The sequence below is a fragment of the Octopus bimaculoides genome, chromosome 7, assembly GCF_046866305.1.
Source record: "Octopus bimaculoides isolate indiv1 chromosome 7, ASM4686630v1, whole genome shotgun sequence".
In the NCBI taxonomy this organism is placed as follows: Eukaryota; Metazoa; Mollusca; class Cephalopoda; order Octopoda; family Octopodidae; genus Octopus; species Octopus bimaculoides.
The window spans coordinates 24,452,249-24,476,786 of NC_142934.1; the positions used below are offsets into that span (position 1 = coordinate 24,452,249).

The 24,538-nt window shown below is 33.3% G+C and overlaps 3 protein-coding genes and 1 long non-coding RNA gene across 10 annotated transcripts in view; 3 read left to right on the top strand and 1 right to left on the bottom strand.

Annotated features, from left to right (window-relative positions):
• Positions 1-3,524: 3,524 nt before the first annotated feature.
• The window catches only part of LOC106881327 (uncharacterized), a 34,753-nt gene continuing 13,739 nt past the window's right edge, over positions 3,525-24,538 (bottom strand). For 2 of the 4 annotated variants that reach the window (XM_089355851.1, XM_089355852.1), the window contains exon 3: positions 3,525-5,841. In XM_089355851.1, the coding sequence (XP_089211977.1) occupies positions 4,088-5,374 (1,287 nt within the window). In that variant the 5' untranslated portion in view covers positions 5,375-5,841 and the 3' untranslated portion in view covers positions 3,525-4,087. Of the gene's footprint in view, positions 5,842-6,729; positions 6,996-7,072; positions 8,743-24,538 lie in introns of those variants that run through there. The other 2 variants (XM_014931673.3, XM_089355853.1) reach the window with 2 other exon arrangements.
• Positions 7,420-14,242, top strand: LOC149134621 (uncharacterized). The gene is made up of 2 exons (XR_016242741.1): positions 7,420-7,530; positions 9,023-14,242. It is a non-coding gene; the product is annotated as an uncharacterized LOC149134621 (long non-coding RNA).
• LOC106881324 (uncharacterized) lies at positions 16,137-23,316 on the top strand. 4 transcript variants are annotated; one of them, XM_089355861.1, is made up of 3 exons: positions 16,137-16,274; positions 17,196-18,404; positions 21,049-23,316. In XM_089355861.1, the coding sequence occupies exon 3, from the start codon at positions 21,526-21,528 to the stop codon at positions 22,696-22,698; it is 1,173 nt and encodes a 390-aa protein (XP_089211987.1). In that variant the 5' UTR covers positions 16,137-16,274; positions 17,196-18,404; positions 21,049-21,525; the 3' UTR covers positions 22,699-23,316. The 4 variants fall into 4 exon arrangements, with proteins under 4 accessions (XP_089211987.1, XP_089211988.1, XP_014787155.2 ...); XM_089355862.1 differs by having other exon boundaries at positions 18,198-18,404; XM_014931669.3 differs by lacking the exon at positions 17,196-18,404.
• The window catches only part of LOC128248341 (uncharacterized), a 29,170-nt gene continuing 20,768 nt past the window's right edge, over positions 16,137-24,538 (top strand). The window contains exon 1 of the mRNA XM_089355847.1: positions 16,137-16,274. The gene's annotated coding sequence lies outside the window, so the exon portion shown is untranslated. The remainder of the gene's footprint in view (positions 16,275-24,538) is intronic.

Here is a 24,538-nt window from a genome sequence, read left to right on the forward strand (position 1 = left end):
AATATCTTTTTCCTACCTCTTAAAATCACTGGATATAAAATATATAATAATCCTGGATTGCAGAATAGATTTGAAAACTAAAGCATTTTCCCTTTGCACCAAGGTGAGTTTCATTTTTGTGTGGAGAGAGAGAGAGAGTGAGTGAGAGAGAGAGAGAGAGAGAGTGAGTGAGAGAGAGAGAGAGAGAGAGTGAGTGACAGAAACAGAGAGTGAGTGGGTGACGAAGATTACCTAAACTTTGAATGGAGTAACAATATCATAATTATATATATCATTATATATCATCATCGTTTAACCTCTCTCTCTCTACCCACACAAAAATGAAACTCATTTTGGTGCCAAAAATTGCAAAGGGAAAATGCGTTAGTTTTTCAAATCTATTCTGCAATCTGGGATTATTATATTATATCCAGTGATTTTAAGAGGTAGGAAAATGATATTTTGTTTTAATATATTTTTACTTCATTTCACAAATAGATGCAAAAACTCTAACGTGTGTTTTTTAGATGAATTTATCGTCCATTATCTCTCCACACACTTCATTACCACTAACTTCTATAACCTGCATATCTTTATCATTTTCAGAGTCGGAGCCCATATGAATGGAAGATGAGATATGTGTGGAAGGAAAAAAAATGTATAAAGAATAACAATTTTTTTTTTTTGATGAGACTATATATTGGTTACCAAGGGACACCACCTGAATATAACAGTTGGTGTTAGGAAGGGCATCCAGCCATAGAAACCATGTCAAATCAGACTAGAGTCTGGTGCAGCTCCCCAACTCATAAAATGCTGTCTTTGTTTAATTTAATTTTAAAAAGTAAAAATATCTTTCTCATAATTTAGCTGATGCATGGACCAAAAATTGACATGGAATTTCCTTATCTGCATGTGTATGTTTGTGTTTCCTTGTTTTTACATCACATAAGATTGTAAACAAGCATTAATTATTTGTTACCAAATAATGTGGTAAAAGCTTTTTTTCCAGAATTAATGTAGGACTTTGAAAACACGTCACAGATCATCTATCTTCTGATAATGTTGCAGCAATAGTTTCGTCAGTAGCACCTGTCTCTATTAGTAAAAGGTAAAGTGTGGTCATTTACAGTAACCACAGCCTGTTTGATACAATTTTTAATAGAGTTGATGCAATTTACAGTATTTTCAGACAGAAGGAAATTTGCACAATAATCAGTTTGTCTTTATCTTTTAGTCATAAGGGTTGGCAATACTCTTTACAGGGACTCTAAAACAGGTAGGGGAAGGGAGATATCCTCAAACTGGAGACCAAGAACAAGTCCTTGCAATTGAGTGAACTCTGCAAAAGACACCAAAGATGCCAAGTGGTAGTGTTAAAAGGGATAAGGGATTAAGGCTACCACCCAAGCAGGCTATGGCAGGAGTTGAACTCAGAATGGAGAGAGCCAGAAATTCTGCAAGACATCCAATCCAACATTTTTAGTTTCACCATCCATAGTCTTGTGATTGAGATTTTATTTTTTGAACAATCTGACCCTGATAATGTTTGAATATATTCAAGACTAAAAAGAATCTCATACAAATGAAGATTATTTCTTTAACCTTTATAGTTTAAATTCACAGTCATGACCAAATACAAACTCTATTGAAATTCATGTATACTTCTACCCAGGTTTTGATTTATGGAGGCATGAGTCTGGCATATGTTTCATGCGGTACTTTAACACAAGTTCTACCCGTTTTAAAAGTTATGCTTATCTATGGTTTATATCTATTCTTCTTGTTTGTGTGAGTTTGATGGAAAGTTATTTGCAGTAGGATTTTATGACTGGATGCTCTTCCTATTACCAACCTTTACTGTCTTTTCAAGTAAGGAAATTTTTTTTTATTCCAGAAGTATTCAAAAGTACAGAGCAACCTGCTATAACATCAACTGGGTATATCAACATTAGTTTCACTCAAGCAGCAACGAGCATGGAATATCAACATTCACACACACATGATAGGCTTCCTGCAATTTCTGTCAATTAAATTCACACACAAGGCATTGATTGGCTTGACACTTTCTCATAATACCAGAATGCCTGTGCATATAAAAAAAATTATATAATGTCTCCAATATTACAGGCAAAACAGAAGAACTCAAAATTCAGTTTGTTTTGATTAAGTCAGGTCTGATAATGATTAGGATATACTTGAATCCTCTATATCCATAGGTTAAACTTCTTACAGATTAGAAAGAATTTGAAGGTTTGTGAAATTTGTGTGATTTCACTACTCTGCCCTTTACATGATAACATTTAAATTAATTAAATTGTTCTGATAAAATAGATTTCAAAAATAACTCTCAAGTAAAGGAAATATGTTTCCAGTAGTTCTTCTCATAAATATTTCTTTGAAAAAAAAAAAACAAAAAAAAAACATCAACCTACTGTTACATGAAAAGCTATGAGGTCCCAAAATTGGTTTCAAATTTTTGCCACAAGACCAGCAATTTTGGGGGAGGGAGTAAGTTAATTATATTGACCTCAGTACTCAACTGGTACTTATTTTATCAACTCCAAAAAGATGAAAACAAAATCGACCTTGGCAGAATTTGAACTCAGAAAGTAAAGATGGAGGAAATGCCACTAAGCATTTTGCCCAGCGCAGTAACAATTCTGTGAGCTGGCCACCTTACAAGGTCCCAAGATTAAACAGTAGTTATCATAACAATTCCCTAGTTTCACTTTCTCTGATGTCACAGTCAACTGTTCATAGCATTAAAATTGTGAGAAAAGCACATGTAACCAGATATTAAGGTCATTCTATTAAGGTAACTAGGTACTAAGGTTATTCTGAATAAATCAGCGAAGAGAATCACATATTTATCATTATTTAATGTTCATTTTCCATACTGACATAAATTGGGCAGTTTGACAGAATCTGATGATTTTGTATCAAAGCTCCATTGTCAGCTTTAGCATGAATTCCATGGCTGAATGGCCTTTCTAATGCTAACTACCTGAAGAGTGTACTGCATGCCTTTTTCATACCACCAGAACTAGTGAGGTCACCAAATAACTTGCAAGACAAAAAATGAACAGGAAGGGAAAATCCTCCTTGATAAGGTAGTATTTGAGAGAGAAAAGAAGAGTGGTGGTTTTATGCCAGATGTTAAAGCTAAAGTGTGGTGGAAGGATAAGCTCAGGTGTCTCGCTATAGAGGAGATATAAGGCTACCTTTCATTATATAAGGGTGAGAGTAGTAAAAAGAAGATAGAGGTGGTAGTGGTGGGATGCTAGAGTATCTCAAGATACAAGAGAGGATACAGACAGTGGATCGAGGGCAGGGAACTTCATAAGAGTGTGATGGGAGAGCAATAGGTATAAAGATTAATTGTAAATTATAACAACTCTGACACTAACTTTCTACTAGATAAATCTACATCCACTACTTGTAGAATGTTCTGGTAAAAGGTTAAAGTAAATCTGCAGTTTATGTTTGTCTGAAAGGAAAGGAAAAAAGATATTGCAGTATGAAAGCATTAGAAATCAGTTAGATTTCTGTGTTTGAATAATCTTACTGTGTGTAAATAATTTTATTGAACCCTTTCTCAATCATGTAAGTCAGCTGGTTGATATAGGACAAAACAGATTGTTTCATAATGTTAGAAATGGAAAATATTACAACAGTGTGATATATAATTTTTGTTGAAATGTTAAAAATATTTTCAAATATTTTGACACCAATCCATCTGAGACTGCCTCTGGTTCTATGATGAACACTTCTTTGTTTAAAGTGATCTAAATTAAAATCTTCCACTAAAATTTCACATTAATTTATGCTCCACAAATGAGCTTAATAATAAGTTGTTTTACAAAATTATTTGTATGTTTCAAAATTAATTGAAACAAAGACAGTGTATTATTACAGAAGGGTTAAATAAAAACATTATATAAACTTTCATCCATTTTCCATTTGACAAAATTTCCTTGTATTCATCATCGTTTAACGTCCGACTTCCATGCTAGCATGGGTTGGACGATTTGACTGAGGACTGGCGAACCAGATGGCTACACCAGATACCCAGGTGGCTTCATGAAGCAAATTCTCCCAAGCCATTTTATTGTTCTATGGGCAGACTTTCATGGGATTTTTGTTTATGTTTAGTTAAACTCCTACTTTCAGAATAAGTTTTACCACAGATATCACAATGATATGGTTTGACACCTGTATGAACAGGTTTGTGACGATTTAAATTCTGATTATCAGCATATGATTTACCACAAATATCACAAGTGTATGGTCTCACACCTGTATGAACACGTACATGAAGTGTTAAATGCCCTTTTTGAGAAAATGTTTTACCACAAATATCACAGTGAAATGGATTCTCGCCTGTGTGAATACGTACATGTTGGGTTAAATGACCGTTTTGAGAGAACGTTTTCCCACAGATACCACAATGATATGGCTTCTCACCAGTGTGCATGCGTATGTGTATAGTTAAGCTATTACTCTCAGAGAATCTTTTACCACAGATATCACAGTGGTATGGATTGTCACCAGTATGCATGCGTATGTGTCTAGTTAATGCACTATTACCAGATAATGTTTTCCCACAGACATAACAACAGAATGGTTTTTCTCCTGTGTGAACTTGTTTGTGACTAGTCAAATTATTACATACAGAGAATGTTTTTCCACAGATATCACAATGGTATGGTTTCTCACCGGTGTGAGTACGCTTGTGTTTAACCATGCTTCCTCTTTGTGAGAATGTTTTCCCACAGACATCACAGTGATATGGTTTTTCGCTTGAATGAATGTACTTGTGTCTATTTAAATCAGAACTTCGGGAAAATGTTTTAGCACAAATACCACACTGATACGGTTTCTCTCCTGTGTGAATACGTTTGTGAACAGTCAATTCACCATTTTGTGAAAATGTTTTTCCACAGATATCACAGTGATATGGTTTCTCACCTGAGTGAATATATTTGTGTTTAGTCAAATGAGCTTGCTGAGAGAATGCTCTCCCACAAATATCACAGTGGTATGGTTTTTCACCAGTATGAATACGTTTATGCTTGGTCAAATTACCACTGTCAGAGAAAGTTTTACCACAAATTATGCATTGGTAAATTTTCTTTTCTTGCCGAACATTCTTATGCAAAGACAAAGAGTTGTTTTTAGTAATTGTTTTACTATAAATTTTAAAATATTTAAGCTTTGAGCTTGTATGAAGTAACTTTTGCTTAAATAAAGCATTAGATTGTGTGAATGTCTTTTTAATGATGTTTGAACGATATGGTTCCTTTTGTTTATTTACACATGTCTGTTTAGGTAGGTCACTAGGTTCAGGATGTGTTTGCTCACAAACTTGACTCTCACACAGTTTATTCTCCATAATTCTTCTATAAATATTGTAAAATATTCTGTTATTTTCAAATACTTAATGCAGAATAATAAACTTTTAAAATTTCTCAGCAAATACCGTATTATAATGCATTTTTTCATAGAGTGAAAAGTGATATTTGACAAAGTCTGAAAATGTTTCAGACATAAAGGAACAGTTTCAAGATATTTTATTTAAGAGTTTCTCTTCCAAGATTTCAATCTTGGAACTAAAATTCAGCAAGTAAACTGACTTCAGTTCTCAAGATATACTCAGATATGAATGACATTACACATAAATCAACTGAATTTTCATGTCTCTATTACTGTTTATAACCTAATTTAAATTTCACAGCAACTCCAATAAAGCTGTTAAGAACAGTTGTGTTATCGATAAGGTCAGTCTTCCGTTGTCAAAATGTGACATATTTCTTGATATATCTTGAGTTAGCAATTATCATCTCAGTGTCATCACAAATTCTGAAATAAAGAATATAAGGTAGAAAGGTCAATGAGAAAGTCAACATCAATGTTATCAGTGATGGGACTTGACTAGAAACACATTGTGTACCAAAGAAATATATATATTAAAAAAAACCATATCTATATAGGAAAGACAATGTAATATGGATAATGTGATGTAAGGATGGGGACTAGAAAGGAGATTATAATGGATTATACAGCTATAGAAAGAGAACAAGAATCATTTTAGTGGGACATCAGGGATGATTCTTACAAGGAAAACAACAAAACATGTAATAACGTCAAATTAACTTTTAAAAAAAGTTACAACACTACGTAATCATTTTTCTTACTCTTTACATGATGTTTACATTGATGCGTCAAGACGTAGATGTCTCTGAGCAACCGCTAACAGCTACTGCGATTTAGGTAAGATAATAATCCCGACGAAACCAAGTGACCACAACAAGTACTGCACACCAAGGGTTTGTGATCAAACTACGATAAAAGGTAGTCCTGAGGAGAGTAATATCTTAAGTATTGGGTTTTTGATGCGGTGGAGGGACGGTCAGGGAAATATTGAATGAAGTCTAATGACATAACATACTGGAACACTTCATCGAGAGTGCTAAATGATATAAACTGATAGTTTTTTTTTGGGGGGGGGGGGGGGGGTTCCAATAAAAAAAGAACTGAATATGATTAAACAGGCTGAATGCAAGATAAATTTTTATATTTATACATATACACTCTTAAAGACTATGTAGGAAAAAAATGGATATCCCAAATATAATTTCACTACAAAATGAATTGTTTGAAATGAGACTCAGGTGACAAAGAAAGAAAAGAATTATGGAAAGCATTGTAGCAATATGTCATAATTAATAATAGACAATTTAATGTCACCGTGAATAGTAGCTGTAAATACTGTTTTAACTGAACATCACTGACGCTTAATTTTTAAAAAGTAATACATATAGCGAGTTGTTACAGTAGAGACATTTTTACTCGAAACATTGGGGAGTCTCAACGTAGTCACCCGATCTGCTTGAAATAACAGCCGCCTTCACTCGAATCACAACTACTGTCTTAAAGGAAATGACACATGAGACAATGTAATCCGAAATAAACATAAAAAGACGGGATGGTCAGGGTTGGAATGCTTTACATCATAGGTTTGTTCAGTCGGAGATAATTTGGGATGAAAACAACAATAACATCGTTAGCAACCAACAACAGATCAACTTACTTTGTTTCTTTTTTATTTTTTTCACTCAAGTAACAGTATTATGAGGTGAACGGAGCTGCGGATATTAATAAACACAACATACTTTTCACATGTTAGTTCAATGAACTTTTTTGATAACAATGAACTTTTTTGATAACAAATCAACAGCTGTACTTTCGTAAAATGACTTGAATTATATTGTTCCATATAGAGGTGATGGAATGGTAGAATCGTTAGAACGCCAGAAAAAGTATCTTGAGGTATTTTTCTGGGTTCTTTATGTCCTGAAATCAAATCTAGCCGTGATCAACTTAGTCTTTCGTCTTTATGTACTCTTAATTAATATAACAAACCACCAGCCGTACTTTCGTAAAAGGTCTACCGTTTTACGTTAGTGGTAGACTGATCTCTTCTAAGTTTTAACAGTTCAATAGAATAGAATTTGCTGTGGAAGTTTCATGAGATAGAAACATGCACCAGTGAGTTTTAAAGACCAGATCCACTTCTATCTGTATCATTATTTTCCCAAAATGTCAAGAGTTGATCTTATTGGAGTCTTTCTTTTATATTTGAATCACCATCCCCTAGAGGGAGTTTCTGTCTATTAACTGCATATATAATGTCTATATGTGTTGTATTTGATTTTAGCATGCATAACGCTGTCTTGAGGGATTTCATTCAGTGCCATTACATTCTTTCTACTTCTATATATATCAGTGCTGAGACCCCCTTCGGTCATGAATGACCATGGGATTGCACGTAGAAAGTCACCCTCCCAAGCATAAGTCCGGGCAAGGTTGTTTATGGAAGACCAGCAGTCGCCCATGCATACTGGCTTCCCCTCTCCACGCCACCAGTGTTATCCAAGGGAAAAGCAAAGGCCGATACAGCTTGGCACCTGTGACGTCGCAACTCATTTCTACAGCTGAATGAACTGGAGCAACGTGAAATAAAGTGTCTTGCTCAAGAATACAACACGCAGCCCGGTCCGGGATTCGAACTCGCAACCTCACGATCGTAAGCTCGACGCTCTTACCACTGAGCCATGCGCCTTCACTATATATCAGTACTCACTGTTAAATATGTGAGATCCTACAATATGTATTAGGCTTTAAATTACAATGTGTACTTCTCTCTCTCTGTTATATATACAAAAATACGGACATAGTAAATAGCAGCTAGCCTTCGGCCGCACCTTTGCACCCTGTTGTGTCCACCACTCCGAGCAAGAGACAAACTGCGCCAATACCAACCAATCAGAGTGGTGGACACAACAGGGTCCAAAGGTGCGGTCGAAGGCTTGCTGTTGTCTACTACGTCTGTATTTATGTATATATAACAGAGAGAGAGAAGTACGCTACAGAGCCCCCCCACCAGTCATTTTGTGTAAGACAAAATAGACAATAAAGGATGAAATATCTGTAGTGAAAAGGAGAAATAGCGGTTGGTCGTGAAGCTGGCACTGGTTCACCATTTTGCAAATGTCCGTGCGAATGTCGGGCCAGATCAGAGAAAGATGTGCGTGATTGTGGTGTTAGCTGATAAGCTACGTCTTTCTTTCACCATTGTCAAAACAGCCGCTAATCAGGGACTTTGCTGAGCCTTTGGCCGCACCTTTGGACCCTGTTGTGTCCACCATTCCGATTGGTAGGGTTGCATCTTGGCACGCAATAGAACAAGAGACAAACTGCACCAATACCAACCAATCAGAGTGGTGGCTTGCTGTTATCTACTACGTCCGTATTTATGTATATATAACAGAGAAAGTGAAGTACACTACAACTGTATGGCAGTAAAACGCAAAGTTGAGAAAGTCATTTCTTGAGGTAGTTTTGTGTGTAGAATCAGAAAACGAACTCCGTTTTACCGTATCACTCGCCGTTTTAATGAAAATTACTACTTTTACTTTTTAGTAATCCTATCAATTTTTTTAATTTTTTATGTAAATGCTCTAAAAATTTCCTTTTACAGGACTTTTCAGATAACTAAATATTCATTTAATAACTCTAATATGCCTAAAAGGCTTGCAAAAATTCTCCAGATAAGTTTTGCGGAAAATTATGTGATTAAAGAACATCAGCGAAGTCTCACTACTCGTACCAAAAAACTTTACCGGCTGTACTTCAAAGACGAAGTTAGAGACCAAGACAAGAAATGGGTACCTCTCATATGTTGTAAAAACTGTTCAAGTTTGCTGTGAAGATGGCTTAATGGAACACAAAAGCAGTTGCCATTTGGTGTTCCAATGGTTTGGAGGGAGCCTCAGGACCACACAACAGCCTTCAAGTCATTCAATGAGAGTAGGGTCTTCTTCATGCACTATCTTGTGTTCAAGTACTCCAAGGATGTTTAGTTTGCATTTGTTAAAGTCGTTAGCCATCTCCAGACGTTTCTTTTTTTCCCTAAGTGTTCTTAGATTGAGTGTTCCAATTTGCAGATACTTTTTACTATTCATAAGTTTTCAAACTAAGATTTTTAAACAAGATTTAAACTAATATACTAAAAATATAAACATCCTGATATATTAAAACTTCAAGAACAGTCCCTACAAAGTTTATTTAATTAGAATATATAAGTTGAAGTATTTAATTGCCATTTGCTAAAAATTGGTGGGTGATAGAGAAAATCTAACTGCAGATTCATGTTTAGCACACCCAATTTCATAAAGGCAGCAAAGATTTTAGTCTGCATAATAATAAAAAAAAGTATTGTACAGTGCTATTAGCGTGTTAACAGTGATTAGTTTCATTGCTATAATGTACATGAGAACTTAACCAGTACTCTGTTATGATGATAGTAAACAAGCCTGTGTTCTATGTCAGTGGATAGAAGTAAGTAACAGCTGTATATGTGCTCTGATTCTCATAGGAATTGTCATCAGCAGTTGTGTATACTAATTCTAAACCCGCTAATATGTTTTTTATCGTTATGACAGTTTTTTATTACCAACAAAAATAATAATTACATATATAATACATATGTATATGATACATATATAATATAAAATATATTTGATATTAAACCACATTAAAATACAAATCCAAAACTGAAGAAAACACAAACATGAACAAAGAAAGAAAAACAAGAAAAAGAGGAAGAAAGAAAAAAACATTAATTCAACACTTATTTTATTAACCACAAAAGGATAAAAAGCAAAGTTAACCTTGGCAAAATTTGAACTCAGAATGTAAATTGCTGGAAGAAATACCACTAAGCACTTTGTCTGATGCACTATCAATTCTGTCAGTTCACTGTCTTAAAAATGAATGAGTAATAACACAACTTATTGTACACACACACACACACACACACACACACACACACACACACACACACACATCTATATACACGTGTATGTGTAGTGGAGATTTATTAGGTAGGTGGTACAAGCATTCCAAACTCAACTGACTTTCCTTTGTTGTTCTTTCAGTCATTCAGAAAAGAACAAACAAAACAAGAATAATACTTTGATTAACTTGCTTAAATTCAGATCCTACTGACAGTGTAAGAAAAAACAGAAACAAAAAATAAGGGAGGAATTCTATTTTATGTTTGAGTTATTCTAATTAATACAAAGAAATTTATGACACTTATATCATACACACGTGTGTGTACTGGTTTACATTTGTGCTCTACAAAAGTCACATCCTAGAAATGATGTTGTCAACAAATTGTCTGTATTTTGCCTTTTAAGACCTATGGAATAAGAGATCCCTTACTTGAAACACAGGTAGGGGTTAGTAACAGTAAGGGCATCCAGCAGGAAATCATTTCCTCAGTAATAGATTCATCCAACCCATGCTACTATAGAAAAACATGTAAAAAAAAAAAACACATATACCTAATGTTTTTGTTAGAGTGAATTTCGGCTTCCTTAGATCAGCCTTCACCACTTCTCGCATTACTTTCAGCCTACCTCATTGTTTTAACACAGAGATAGCATGTTTATACCAACATAGTCTTTTCCTTTGCACATTACAGTCGATTCCTTTTATACCCATTTTGCATCTTTCATTTCATCTATGCTTAGTCATTTCATATGTATATATACTAACATTACACATACAGCAGATATGATTGCTTCATTTTTTTCCAGCTTCCAGACATCCTCCTCATTTAATGTCTACGTTTTGTTCAATATTACACAAACACCAAACAATCTGCCTTTTGTTCAAGGAGATAATCTCTTTGGTGTCCAAACCAATAGCTCCACTATGGCCACAGCCTCTGAATGAAGCATATAAAAGTAACATATGTAACAGGCCTCTTACAATTTCTGTCTACAAATCCACTCACAAGGATTTGATTAGCCTGAGGCTATATAGCAGAAGACAGTTGCCCAAAGTACAATATGGTGGGACTAAACTTGAAACTACATGGTTTGGGAGCAAACTTCTTAGCCACAGTCATTTCTCTTCTTTTTATTCATATTGATCATAGCTACTTTCCAGACAGAATTGAGTTCTGTATTCTTTCTTACTGAGATTCTTTATCTTTGCAATGATTACTTTCAGACTTTTTGATTTTAGGCACGATTCCGTTTTTGGGGATTTTTTTCTCTATGTTTTTGATTAATCCAGCTATATGAACTATGTTTTTGGTATACAAAAATTCTCATTGTTGACCAGTCTTTAGTTCTTTTGCTGTTGCTTAGAGAACTGTAATTAACAGGAGTGAAACAAGAACCAAGTTCTGTTGGTCAATTAAATTCTTTGCTAAACTTGTTGGTAACTTTCACCGTTCTAACATAGCTTGCACAGCACCCACAACTATTCTTCTCCACTCAGTTTTTTAGCAGCCACCAAACTATAAAGCATGGTACTTTGTTAAAGACCTTTTCAAAGTCAACAAATGTTAAGTATAATGGTTTAGTCTTAGGAAAGATCTTCTGTAGTTGTCTAAAAAGAAGATATTAGTGATCCTTTATCTTAACAAAAACCTAAACAGCAATTAATCTACGTTGATTCTCTTGTTAATTTGCTGGGCTTTAATGCTTTCTATCATTTTCATAACTTGGTTCATCAAGTCAATGCCTCTGTAGTTACTTCTTTCTAGACCATCTCATTTGACCTGTAATAGTTGAGTATGTACTACTCTACCATTTTATTTATACTCATTGCACTGTATAAACAGTATTGTATTCTTACATATGAAATCAATTCCCAAGATGGCAGAATTGCTAGCATGTTGGAAGAATATCTTCTGATATTTCTTCCATCTTGTTATATTTTGAGTTCAAATATTTCTAGGGTTAACTTTGCCTTTCATCCGTACTGGACCCATAAAATAAAGTACTTATTAGTGTTGATGATACCACCTGAGTCACTTGCTTCAAAAGTGCTGGCTTTGTGTCTAAATTAGAAATATATTAATTCAATTCTAAAATATCAATTGACTTGTGTGCTCTCTGTTATAGACTACTACATTAATTTTTATATCTTTACCATATTGACCTCCAAGCTTTTTTAATTCTTGTCCCTCTTTTTTGATGGGTTTTAATCAATGCCACTCTAAGGCACTCAGTAGAGACCTGATGTATGTATGTTTTGTCTTGCTGCCGATAAATAAATTTTTTAATAACTACACCAGCTTATAAAAATGCTTTCACCTGGAGTACAGTTTCAGTGAAAAGGAGAGAGCTGAGGAGGGAACCATGGTTAACTCCTAGTTGTAAATTGAATTATGTACTGACTATTTCCAGTTTTGATTTTGCTGATAATACTGTGCATAATTTGAAAGACTTTAATAATTAATTTCACACCTTCATCTGCTGCTACAAAATAGCTTGTACTCCATTAAGCTCCATACCACTGCTTCCTCAGTTTATCCAATATATCTACTCATCCTCTGCAATACCTCTCACCACCTAAACACTGGACATTAGCTACATGTTCCTCACAGTTGTCAGTTCTATGACTTTTTCCATTACATATTTCACAAAACACATCTCCATCTCATTCTTACATTTCCCATCCATATACAAAGTATTTGCAATTGCTTATCAAATGTTCTATAGTAATCTAATCACAATTAGATAAACAATGTCATAAATGTTGATAATGTCATTCTTTTGTTGTTAGGGTATTTTTTTTATGAGTATCTTTAGTCATGTCACCAAGTAACCTAGAATAAAATGTATAAAAGATAAGGATTGATTAAATATCAACATAGTGAACTAACTTGATAAGAGACATTGCAAATGAATTACTACTGGCAGTAATGTTGTTGTGTCTCTTACAAGGTTGAACTCGGTTTTGATTTTCTTCTATCACAATTTTAATTATTTTAGAATATTCCTTCTCTACTTCTCATTGTGTTCAACATTTTCTCATTAAGAGCCCTGCCAGAGTAAGCTTATGCTGTGAATTCACCATATCATTGTATAAATTACTTGAACAGTTTCTCTATAACTAGTAGTACAATAATGTAATACTTAAATAGTTAAAGTTAAGGATGAATGTAAATTTGAAATGTTAAATGTAGGGTGAGAATGTAAGTTAAGTCTTTTATTACCATTTTTCTTTTGAAAATAATGACGGATTTTATAAAATAACTTTATTATTAAGGTAGTAGTGTTTGACACAAATTAACATGAGGTTTTGACTGGAGATTTTAATTTAGATTGCTTTAAAACAGAAGATTTGTATCACAGAACTAAGGTGGTCTCAAGTGGGTTGATATCTAAAGGTACATGCTATGATTAAGTACTCAGTCAAGGCTGTAGGTATTAATAAAGTAAATTATTGACTAAAGACCTTATGTCTATGAGACATCATCATCATCATCTAGCATCCATGTTTCATGTTAGCATGGGTTGAATGATTTGATAGGATCTTATGGGGCCAAGGACTGCATTGTGCTTTTTTAATGCCACCAGCACTAGTGAGGTTGCCATGCAACTTATAAGATTACAAACCCTAATGGAACGACTTTATGCTAGAAGACGAGGAGTACAGTATTTTTTAAAAAATGGCTAGAGCAGAACAGGCTTCTTGATGTAGAGGAACTGAATGCCTACTTATATTTTAGAAGAGAGGGTGGGAGTGATCAGATGGAGCTGGAAAGTGATAAAAAATGGTGGATCCTTAAGATACAAGGTAGGTAGGAATGAATGAGGCAGAGGGAGCAGGAGTGAGGGGGTACAGGAAATGCCTGTTATGTAAAAAATATCTTTACCAAATAAAATAAAAACCTGTACTCACAATCCATATACTGTATAATTATTATTACATTATTATTACATCATTATATTATTACATTATATTATCAATTAACATTGGAAAAGATCTATTTATTTATTTATTTTGATATCACTCTATCAAAAGAAATTGAGTGATAGATGGGTGATGGAAGAGAGGCAGAGTGATAGAGGAGTGAAGAAATGCAGAGTAATGGAGGGGAGATAGAGTGATAGATGGATTATGGAAGAGAAATAGACTGTTAGAGGGGTTATAAAAGTGAGTGGAATGATAGATAATGGTGGAAAGAGGGAGAATGATAACAGGTGATGAGTGATGGATTGAATATTAATAGATCAAATGCCTTTCCTTTTATACAATGGTATGGTATGGTGGCGAGGATAAAAGAATGAGAGATGAGACTTAACAGAAATGTAATGGATAAAAGACCTATTGTAAATATATCATACAACCCAATCTCCATTGCCACCACCACCACCACCACCATTTTGATGACTATTTTTCCACTCCTACATTAAAGGATGAATCTTTTACAGCATCATGTTATCTCTCATAAGGGTTCGTTGTTATCTCCTTCATGAGGTTCAACTTTTAAGATCAATCTTTACCACTTTGTCCCATGTTTTGCTATGGTCTCACTCCCCTACAATTTCCAACCACAAACTACCTTATACATATTTGTACATTACATCTGATTATATGTTAGTTTTCTCTTGGTTCATTTATATATATATATTTATATAAGATCCAAGGATCTAAGTGTAGGAAGTTAGTAAGCTTCAAGCAATCCATGGTAGGTATAAGAAAACAACATCCAAAACAATAACAATTTATTGGTGAGGGTTGTATGCTTTTCTTATATCAAAGTTTAATAAGCTAAAAAGAATCTTTTTTATTGCTCAGCTAGCAACTTGAGTCGCTATAAATGCAAATAAAAATCCAAATTAAGTGAGTGGAGCAGGTAAAATTCAAGTTACATATGTTTCCAAGCTAGTGGATCCTCTGATGTAATGATTACTCAACAAGGTACACTCAGCTAGCTACTCATAAGGCCAAAGACACTTTAATCATATGAAGGTTACATTGTCATTAAGGAATCTTAAGTTAATGGCCTGATGAGTAGCTAATCCGAAGTCAACTTGCTGAAGATATAATTATATTTTTGGCAAGTTAACTTGAGACTTCTTAACAGCTATGTAACCTTCATATGATTAAAGTATTTTTGACCTGGTGAGTAGCTTGCTGAGTGTCCCTCATTGATAATTATTAGACCGGCCATATCTATCTTTATCTGTCTATTTATCTATCTGTCTGTCTGTCTGTCTATCTATCTATCTATCTAGATAGATAGATAGATGTTCCCTGTACATTTTTTTGTATATGTAAAGTAACATTTTAGAGAAATACCATTGGTTTCATATGTAGCGTGAACTAGACATATTTTAAGTTTCTCTACAAAAATTTTTATCTGTTCTATAACACAAAATATACAAGTATACGAAGTTTGAAAGTGTTTAGGTACCAAAAACACTACATAAAACATAAATGATAAGTGTTGCCAGTCAAATCAGAAAGATCCTATGATTTTAGTCCTTTCACCAGTAGTGCTAGGTATTGTCCCTTAACAATCCCCTAATATTATCAGATAGAGATGTGGGGGGGGGGGGAGAATAGAAATGGAGCTTATCAATTTGATTAATTTAATTGTTTAACAATTTTCACTAATTTATTTATTTATTTGTTATTTCGTATTTTTAGATTCGTTCATTATTGATCTCACAATTTTTTTTTTTTTTACTTTCTGTTTCCTCTACTTCCTACCTGCTCGATTATGCTTAAGTGAGTTTACGAAAGTGCGGCTGATGCTAAATATATTAATTAATTTTGTATTAGTATCATTTGGATTCTTCAGTGTGATCATGAAGTTGAGAATAGAAGAAGCTTCTCATATATTTTAATTGCCCACAGATCTGTTTTTCTCTCGATATTCATATACAAATAGTGAAGAAAGTCAGAAAGAAATAGTAAGTTGATCTGTTGTCTCTGACTAATTATTTAATATGATTTTTAGTATTACTAGTGCAAACGTCTCTTGTAACAGTAACAACCTACAATATGTATTAATGGTGATGTGTTATTTTACATTTATGTTTAATCTCTATTTAAAAGTTAAACATCAGTAATATTCGATTTTAGCAGCTATTTACCACCACTAAGTATAGTAGCATTGAAGTTTTCGTTATAAATTATGTCATATTGCTACAATGTTCTCCATTGTTAAATCTTCGCCAGCTAAATCTCATTTTTATCAATTCATTTTGTAGTCAGTCATGAAATATTTTGGACGAAGTCTCTGTGCTTGTGTGTAAGCAATAGTTTTATGTTTAATGTACTTAATTCACTTTAGCAAAGTTTGAATCTTATAGGTTAACTACAACGAAATATAAAATAATCGGTGGACATTGGGATTAGACAAATTGTATGTTGTTGTCTTGGATATTATATATGTGTGTGTAATTACATTATACAATGTATAAACCCTCTTCAAGACGGAAATCTGAGGGAAATTTGGCTGTAATTGTTGATCGTATTAGGTGGTTCTTCATTATTATAAAGGTAAACTCTAAAGAAAATCCAAATAGAAACATGTCAGAATAACACAGTGCAATACAAAGATGAACGTCATTAAATTTTCTAATAATAAAATAAAACAATATGGATATATAATTTTTTTAAAGTCTAAATGATTTAATTGTATAAAATAGTAATTTAACTAGATAAGATATATTTAAATAGTGAAGTCATTACTAAATTTGATCAAACAATGCACTCCTTGTTTCAATACAATTTTATATATATTTGAGGGTTTTTTGTTTTGTTTTTTCGTCAGAAAAATTTAATGGCATTTGTCCTGTATTCTCTTATTCTGGCTTCGGTATTTTCAGTTTATGGCTATAATGGAAAATATTACCACGTATTTATTTTTTTACAAGATGAATATTAATAGTGGTAAAATATTTGGAAAAGGTAATGTTTAAAAACCTCCTTGCTTGTTAATCTAAGTAGACGGATTAATTTCATTATTTCATGAATGGAAATTGGTAAGTTAAAAGATAAGCAAAATGCCGTTATACATACATTCTTACGCACGCGCTCACTGTCGCATACAAGTGTGCTTCGCGATTCAATAATTCAATACTTAAAAAATAGCATTAATAGATAAAAAATAATAATAATAGAAAAGTTATTTATTGTTGTACATTGAAACTATCTTCTCTAGTACATTGCTGAATATGTATATTTTCATCTTACTATCTCATAAATCTTGTTCATATAAAATGTAAATAAAGATTCTTCCATGTTTTCATCTTAACTTTTTAACGCAACCATAAATTAAACAAGCTGGCTGCCAACTCTATTTACTGAAGCCCCAAGTAATATTGTATTACCCATGGTTAAAACTAGTTTTGCTGATGCCACTTTTTCTGTCCGCGAAGATGTATTTACATAGACAAAATACGTTGTTAGGTCATCTGTTTATTGCTTATAGTGTTGGTTGAAATCTTTAGATTTCTCCTTTGGCACACTTTCCTCTCCAATCTCCAGTTGTCACTTACTTTTACCTTCCTCTCCTACTTTCCGCTTAACGCTTGTTTTTCATTATATCCATCTCCTCACCCATTTCCCATCGCTGATTCTCTTATACACTCTTGCAGCCTCGACCCACTCACTCTCCTGGTTCTTTTATCCCTTCTCACCTTGTACCTAGGTCCCCCCAGACTCCACATCACTACTATTTTCATCTCATCCCAGCTCTACCTCAATCACACCACCCTCTCTTCTTAAACATGAGTAACCATGTAGCTCCTCTACAGTAAGAAACCTGTTCTGCTTTGCTCTCCCCACTTCTCTCAAACTTTAATCTCTCCATCCACTTCATCTCCTAGCATAAAGCCACCTCTCTTGAGATTTGTAGTCCTGCAAGTTGCATGGTGACCTTACTAGTGTTGGTGGCATGAAAAAGCATCTAGCCATAGAAGTCAAACCAAAGCAGATATTGGGGCACGATGCAGTCCTTGGACCTGTCAGATCCTGCCAAACCATCCAGTCCATGCCAGCATGGAACACAGATGTTAATGATGATGATGATGATGGTATATATTACACATATGTCTCAGTATATAAAAGTTTATTGGGCTATATATATTATGGGTTGGGATTAAAAATTGTTTGTATGAATAGGTAAATGTATTTAACATTTAACACATCAGTTGTCATTAGTTTTATAAACATCATAAAGAATGAAATATGTGGCAGTTTCATGGGCAAAAAGAAATTAAAAATTGAATTTGTAACAATTGCTTTTTTGCAAAATTGTTTCCTCCCATGATGAGTCAGAAAAAAAATTTCATAAGTCACACATGAACATCTTATTGCTGGTTACATTCTCCAAAACTGATAGGGATGAAATGGAATTTTGGAGAAATTTTTATTGCCAAATTGTAATTTCTAATGTTTAAGACACAGAAATCCAAAACAATATTTGAGAGCAAATAAATAAAAATGTTAGTATGAAACGTTTTCATTCTGAAAATTTGTAAGCAAATCAATTAGCTTTTTTTGCAAATTCATAATAATAATATGTGTATGTAGATTTGTTTCTTATGTATGCACTCGCTGTCAACAAATGAAATGTCAAAGAGATGTGTTTGATGTGAGGGTCACAGTTAAGATGATATCTGGTCTATATTAAGAGTAGCCAAGCAGATAAATATTTAGTAATTTAAATGCTGAATAATTTTGAGGGCAGATAGTGAAAGACATGGAAGAGTTTAGCAGAAATTACACATTAGTATTAAATTTCTGTACAATTATACATCATAGTTTACAGAATAATCTTGTTCATTTGTATTTCTCTCAATATTGACATAGCAAATGGTGGAGGAAGTCAGAAAGAAATAGTAAGTTGGTCTGTTGTCACTGACTAATTATTTAATATGATTTTTAGTATTACTAGTGCAAACGTCTCTTGTAACAGTAACAACCCACAATATGTATTAATGGTGATGTGTTATTTTACATTTATGTTTAATCTCTATTTAAAAGTTAAACATCAGTGATATTCGATTTTAGCAGCTATTTACCACTAAGTATAGTAGCATCGAAACATTTATTATTAATTATATCATATTGCTACAATGTTCTCCATTGTTAAATCTTTGTCAGCTAAATCTCATTTTTATCAATTCATTTTGTAGTCAGTCCTGAAATATTTTGGACGAAGTGTCTGTGCTTGTGTGTAAGCAATAGTTTGTTTTATGTTTAATGTACTTAATTCACTCTAGCAAAGTTTGAATCTTATAGGTTAACTGCAACGAAATAATCAAATTGCATGTTGTTGTCTTGGACATTTTATGTATATATGTGTGTGTGTATAACTATATTATACAATGTATAAACCCTCTTCAAGACAAATCTGAGGGAAATTTGGCTGTAATTTATAGTATTTAAAATAATGTAGTCATAATCATCAACATCAATTTATGTCCGCTTTCCATGCTGAGTTTCACATGGTTCTACACTGATTGAGGTAGAAAAGTAGAAATGCTCAGACAATAAATAGCACAGGAATATCAGCAGTATGTAAAATGTTTCAGTCTTCTTATGACTTAACGAGGTCATAATAAGGCTGGAACATGTCCAATTATTTAATAATGTGGCAACTGAATCTCAACCAATTTAAGATGGTATTAATGAAACCAAGAAAAATCGTGTTAAGAAACCAGTTCTTCTTACTTTTGTAAATTGAACAGATATCAGTAACCAGTGAAATTCACAGTGTAGTGCTCCTTTCCCATTTAAAACTGTGCTGCTTCTGCACATTCAGATAAGCGAGAATGCATCCAAAGTTGAGTCACCTGATCGATGCAAAATCTCTCACAGATATTCTTCAGTCTCTAGCCCACAGGTAGGCTGTTGTATTTCTCTGCTTGCTGTACAAGTCCTGCAGTGGCTGGTCACATGTCATTTCCACTCAGACTCTCCCAACTTACGTCTCTCACCTCCCATTGCCCATGTTTTGTACAAACTCCTCAGGCACTGCACTCATCATTATACCCAGATCTAACCCCAGAAAGTTGTCCCTCTGATCCCGTCTTTTTCGCAGTCCATTGACTTGCAACACTAACTTTTTTTACTATATTTCTGTGGAAATACACTGCCTTTGTTGGAATTTATTTTAGAAAATATTGAAGTATTTAGTTAAATAACTTGGCATTATTAATCTAGTTAGTGTTTGAAACATGAATTAACATGAAATTTTGATTGAAGATTTTAATGTAAATCACTTTAAAACATGGAATTTGTGTCATAGAGCCAGTAACAGTTTGAAGCAGGTTGATATCAAAAGGGTTAGGTAAAATAAAAAGTTTAGAATGGTATAACAATGCACTATAGAACAAAAAATGGACTATATACCTGTTGTAACTTGGTTATCTATAGTCCGATGATATTTCGGAATTACAATTCCTTCTTCAGATCTTATTTGCTGGAGTTCCATTTTTTGTTCTATAGTGCATTGTTATACCATTCTAAACTTTTTATTCTTTACAAACAATACACAATGCTTCAAGCGAACTACAATACTCTGTTAGGTAAAATGTTTACAGTATCAGTTTTGAAAAGCTTGCAAAGGCCAGGAGTACTGCTCCTTCTAGACTTGAAAAGAAAATTAAATTTATCTAATAACCTGTTAGTAAACTTTTCATTGACTTTTCTGTCTTATATACTTTATTTCAGGGTGTATGGTGACATTCACATAGTAATTGCTGATTCGAAATATATCAAAAACATGTATCTGTAAGATTTTGAAAACAGACTGACAGCATCCAGTACACAGTTAACTGTTTTTTAAAACCTTGATTAAGTTACTGTGAATTTTAAATTAAGGCTGCAACAGAGATATGGAACATGAAAATTTCCTTGGTTTGTGTACAGTGTCTTCCAGATCTGTGTGCATCTCGAGGACTGGAGTCATTGTAGTTGCTGATTTTAAATTTCAAGATTGAATTCTAGTGAGAGAAACTACTCCAATGCAATATCTTGAAACTGTTTCTTTACAATCAAGACTTCTATAGACTTTGTCAAATGTTACATTTTTTTCTGTATGAGAAAATAACATTGTAATTATTTATTGAAACGTTTCAGAGAATTTCATTTTCTTCATTACACATTGAAATTAAACAAAAATTTTTTTAGAATATTTGAAAGAAAATCATGGAAGACAAACTGGAGGAGAGTCAGGCCTGTGATGAAACACAGCCTGAATCTAGTGAGGTATCTAATCAGGAGTGTGTAGATACAGAGAAAAAAGCTTATCATTTTGACATTCATAAGAAGACATTCTCACAATATAATGTACTTCTTACAAGCATAAAACTTAAATATTCCAAAATGTGTAACAAAACAAGTGCTAAGAGCCGTTCATTCTCTAAGGGTATTCAGTCGGATCAGAGTGATTTTGAATGCTTAATCTGTGGTAAAATATTCTCTCGGAAATCTTATTTGACTAGACACAAACGTATACACAGAAGCAAGAAATCATACCGCTGTGATATCTGTGACAGAGCTTTCAATGACAGCAGTACTTTGACGAATCATAGACGTATTCATACTGATGAGAAGCCATATCACTGTGATATTTGTGGGAGAAGGTTCACTCAATTTGGTCATTTGAGTAGACACAAATATACTCACTCAGGAGAGAAACCACACCGTTGTGATATTTGTGGGAAAGCATTCTCACAGGTTGATAGTTTAACTCGTCACATACGTATTCACACAGGAGAGAAACCATATCAATGTGGTGTTTGTGGTAAAACATTTTCTCGAAGCTCTTATTTAAGTGTTCACAAATCTGTTCACACCAGAGAAAAGCCACACCGCTGTGACATCTGTGGGAAAACCTTCTCTGGGAGAGGTAACATGACGAATCACAAACGTATTCACACTGGGGAAAAACCATACCATTGTAATATATGTGGGAAGACCTTCTCTGGATGCAACAGTTTAACTAGTCATATACAAGTTCACACGGGAGATAAGCCATACCACTGTGATATTTGTGCAAAAACGTTCTCTACCAGTAGTAGATTAACTAGACATATACGCACTCATACTGGTGAAAAACCATTCCATTGCAACACCTGTGGTAAAACATTCTCTCAAAATGGTCATTTAACTCAACATGTACGAGTTCACACTGGTGAAAAACCATTTCACTGTGATATCTGTGGTAAAACATTCACTCAGAGAGGTCATTTAACACTTCACATACGTGGTCATACAGGTGAGAGACCATACAGTTGTGATATTTGTGGTAAAGCATATGCTGATAATCAGAGTTTAACTCGTCATAAACCTGTGCACACAAATAAGAAAAAATCATGATATCTATCAAGAAATGTTGAGAAAGGACAATAGTTTGATAATCACAAAGTCATGGTACACAAACCATTAAACAATATACTTTGCTGAAAGAAAAAAATGTCCAAATTACTACTTCATGACACTATACAGGAATTCCTGTAAGATCGGTAATATAATAAAATGTCATGAAACTTCATGGAAACTAGATAAAAGCCATATTTATATATATAAAACTTATGTGATTTGAGAATATTTTGCAATATGTCAAAGGAAATTATAAATCACCCTATTGTGCTACTGTTTTTGACTTTCTAAAACAATGTTTTATCATTTGCAATCAGATGCATTACATGGTTGAAAAGTTTTCAAAAATAATATTCGCACACAGGTTAACAAATATCACTAATTTGTAATATTTTTAAAAAAATTTGATCTTTTCAATAAACATTTTTTTTTTTTACCCAGAACATTCTTCAATGTGGTATAATTCACAAATTTACTTTGGAATAATTTTCTTATTTAGTCTGATTGCACAGACATTTGTCATTATTTTCATGTTATGAGCAATCGACAATTGTGTTTTGTGACTGAAATACTTTTGTGTTTTTCAATAATTAAAATTATTATTATCTGAGAAAACATTTTTGTCAGTTTTTTTATGCAATAGTTTGTGTATTTAGAAGAAGCATGGTTTCTGTAAAAATTTGATTTTAATTTAAAGAAAACATAAAATTGTAAAGTTGAGAATAGAGCCATGGCTTGGAAAAGGACAATGTAAGAACTGAAAAAGTGTTTTTTAATACAACTAGAAACATTTAGCTAATGAATTAGAACAGAGCAGAGTGCATTGTTAACTCTTTTCTTACCGTACACTGCCTTTATTTTGATTCTAAAAATGATGAAGGATTTACTAAAATATATTTATCCTTATTAAGTTGATGTTTCAAATTTGATTTGACATGAAAATTTTATAGATTTTTATTGAGATCCCTGTAGAACAGGGAAGTTGTATCATAGAACTAGGAGCAGTCTTAGGCAGGTTGGTCTCAACCAGGTTCACTTGTAACATAGTGATAACCACATAATAGTGAGAGATTTGCAGGTTTGATAGGATTAGATAGAAGAGGGTAATATAGAAGAATATGTTGAGGCTAAGGTGGATGATAAATGTTAGGTGTCTCTTGCTAGTTGAAATTAAAAGTTGTCTGCTTGCTAACAACTTAGTACTTCGTTTGCCAAGTCAGAAAAATGATAACATTAAATGATGTAGAAGAAGTGGAGGGACTCTGTTCAAATCTGACAAATAAGGTACTTTGTTTTTAACAAGCAATTATGAGCTAAACTAAATTCAAGCAAGGTACTTTGTTTCTAACAAGCAGATTATGAGCTAAATTAAATTCATTGTGTTTTTAAATGTTTTTGCAAAGGTACCTGAGAGAAAAATGTTCATGACAAAAACATGGTAAATTTTTCCATTGTTTGTAGCACAAATATTTAATCAGTTCTCATTCTAAAAAAAATAAAATTTAACAGCCGTTTTGTATGAACCCATGTAAACTTATTCTGGTTCAGCCTTGCCTGCATTACATGATGGTGGAATATTAATAGGATTGAAATTACTTCATACTGAGGGGAAAATATTTCAAAGGGTTACTATGAAATTCATTCTTTTGATTCCAACCTCTCTGACACTACCTGTGATGCTATGACAAACTTCTTATTTTAAAGTAATATAATTGTTCCATCAAAATTACCTGTTCTGTTCCAAACACCAGCTTTATAACAGCAAAATTATTCTATCAAATTCTTTCGTATATTTTTAAATTTTTTGAAATAGAAAGGCAGTATATTTTCACAGAAA

Bases quoted from the DNA above. Each gene is read 5' to 3' on its own strand.
- LOC106881324 (XM_089355861.1), top strand. From the start codon at position 21,526: ATGGAAGACAAACTGGAGGAGAGTCAGGCCTGTGATGAAACACAGCCT.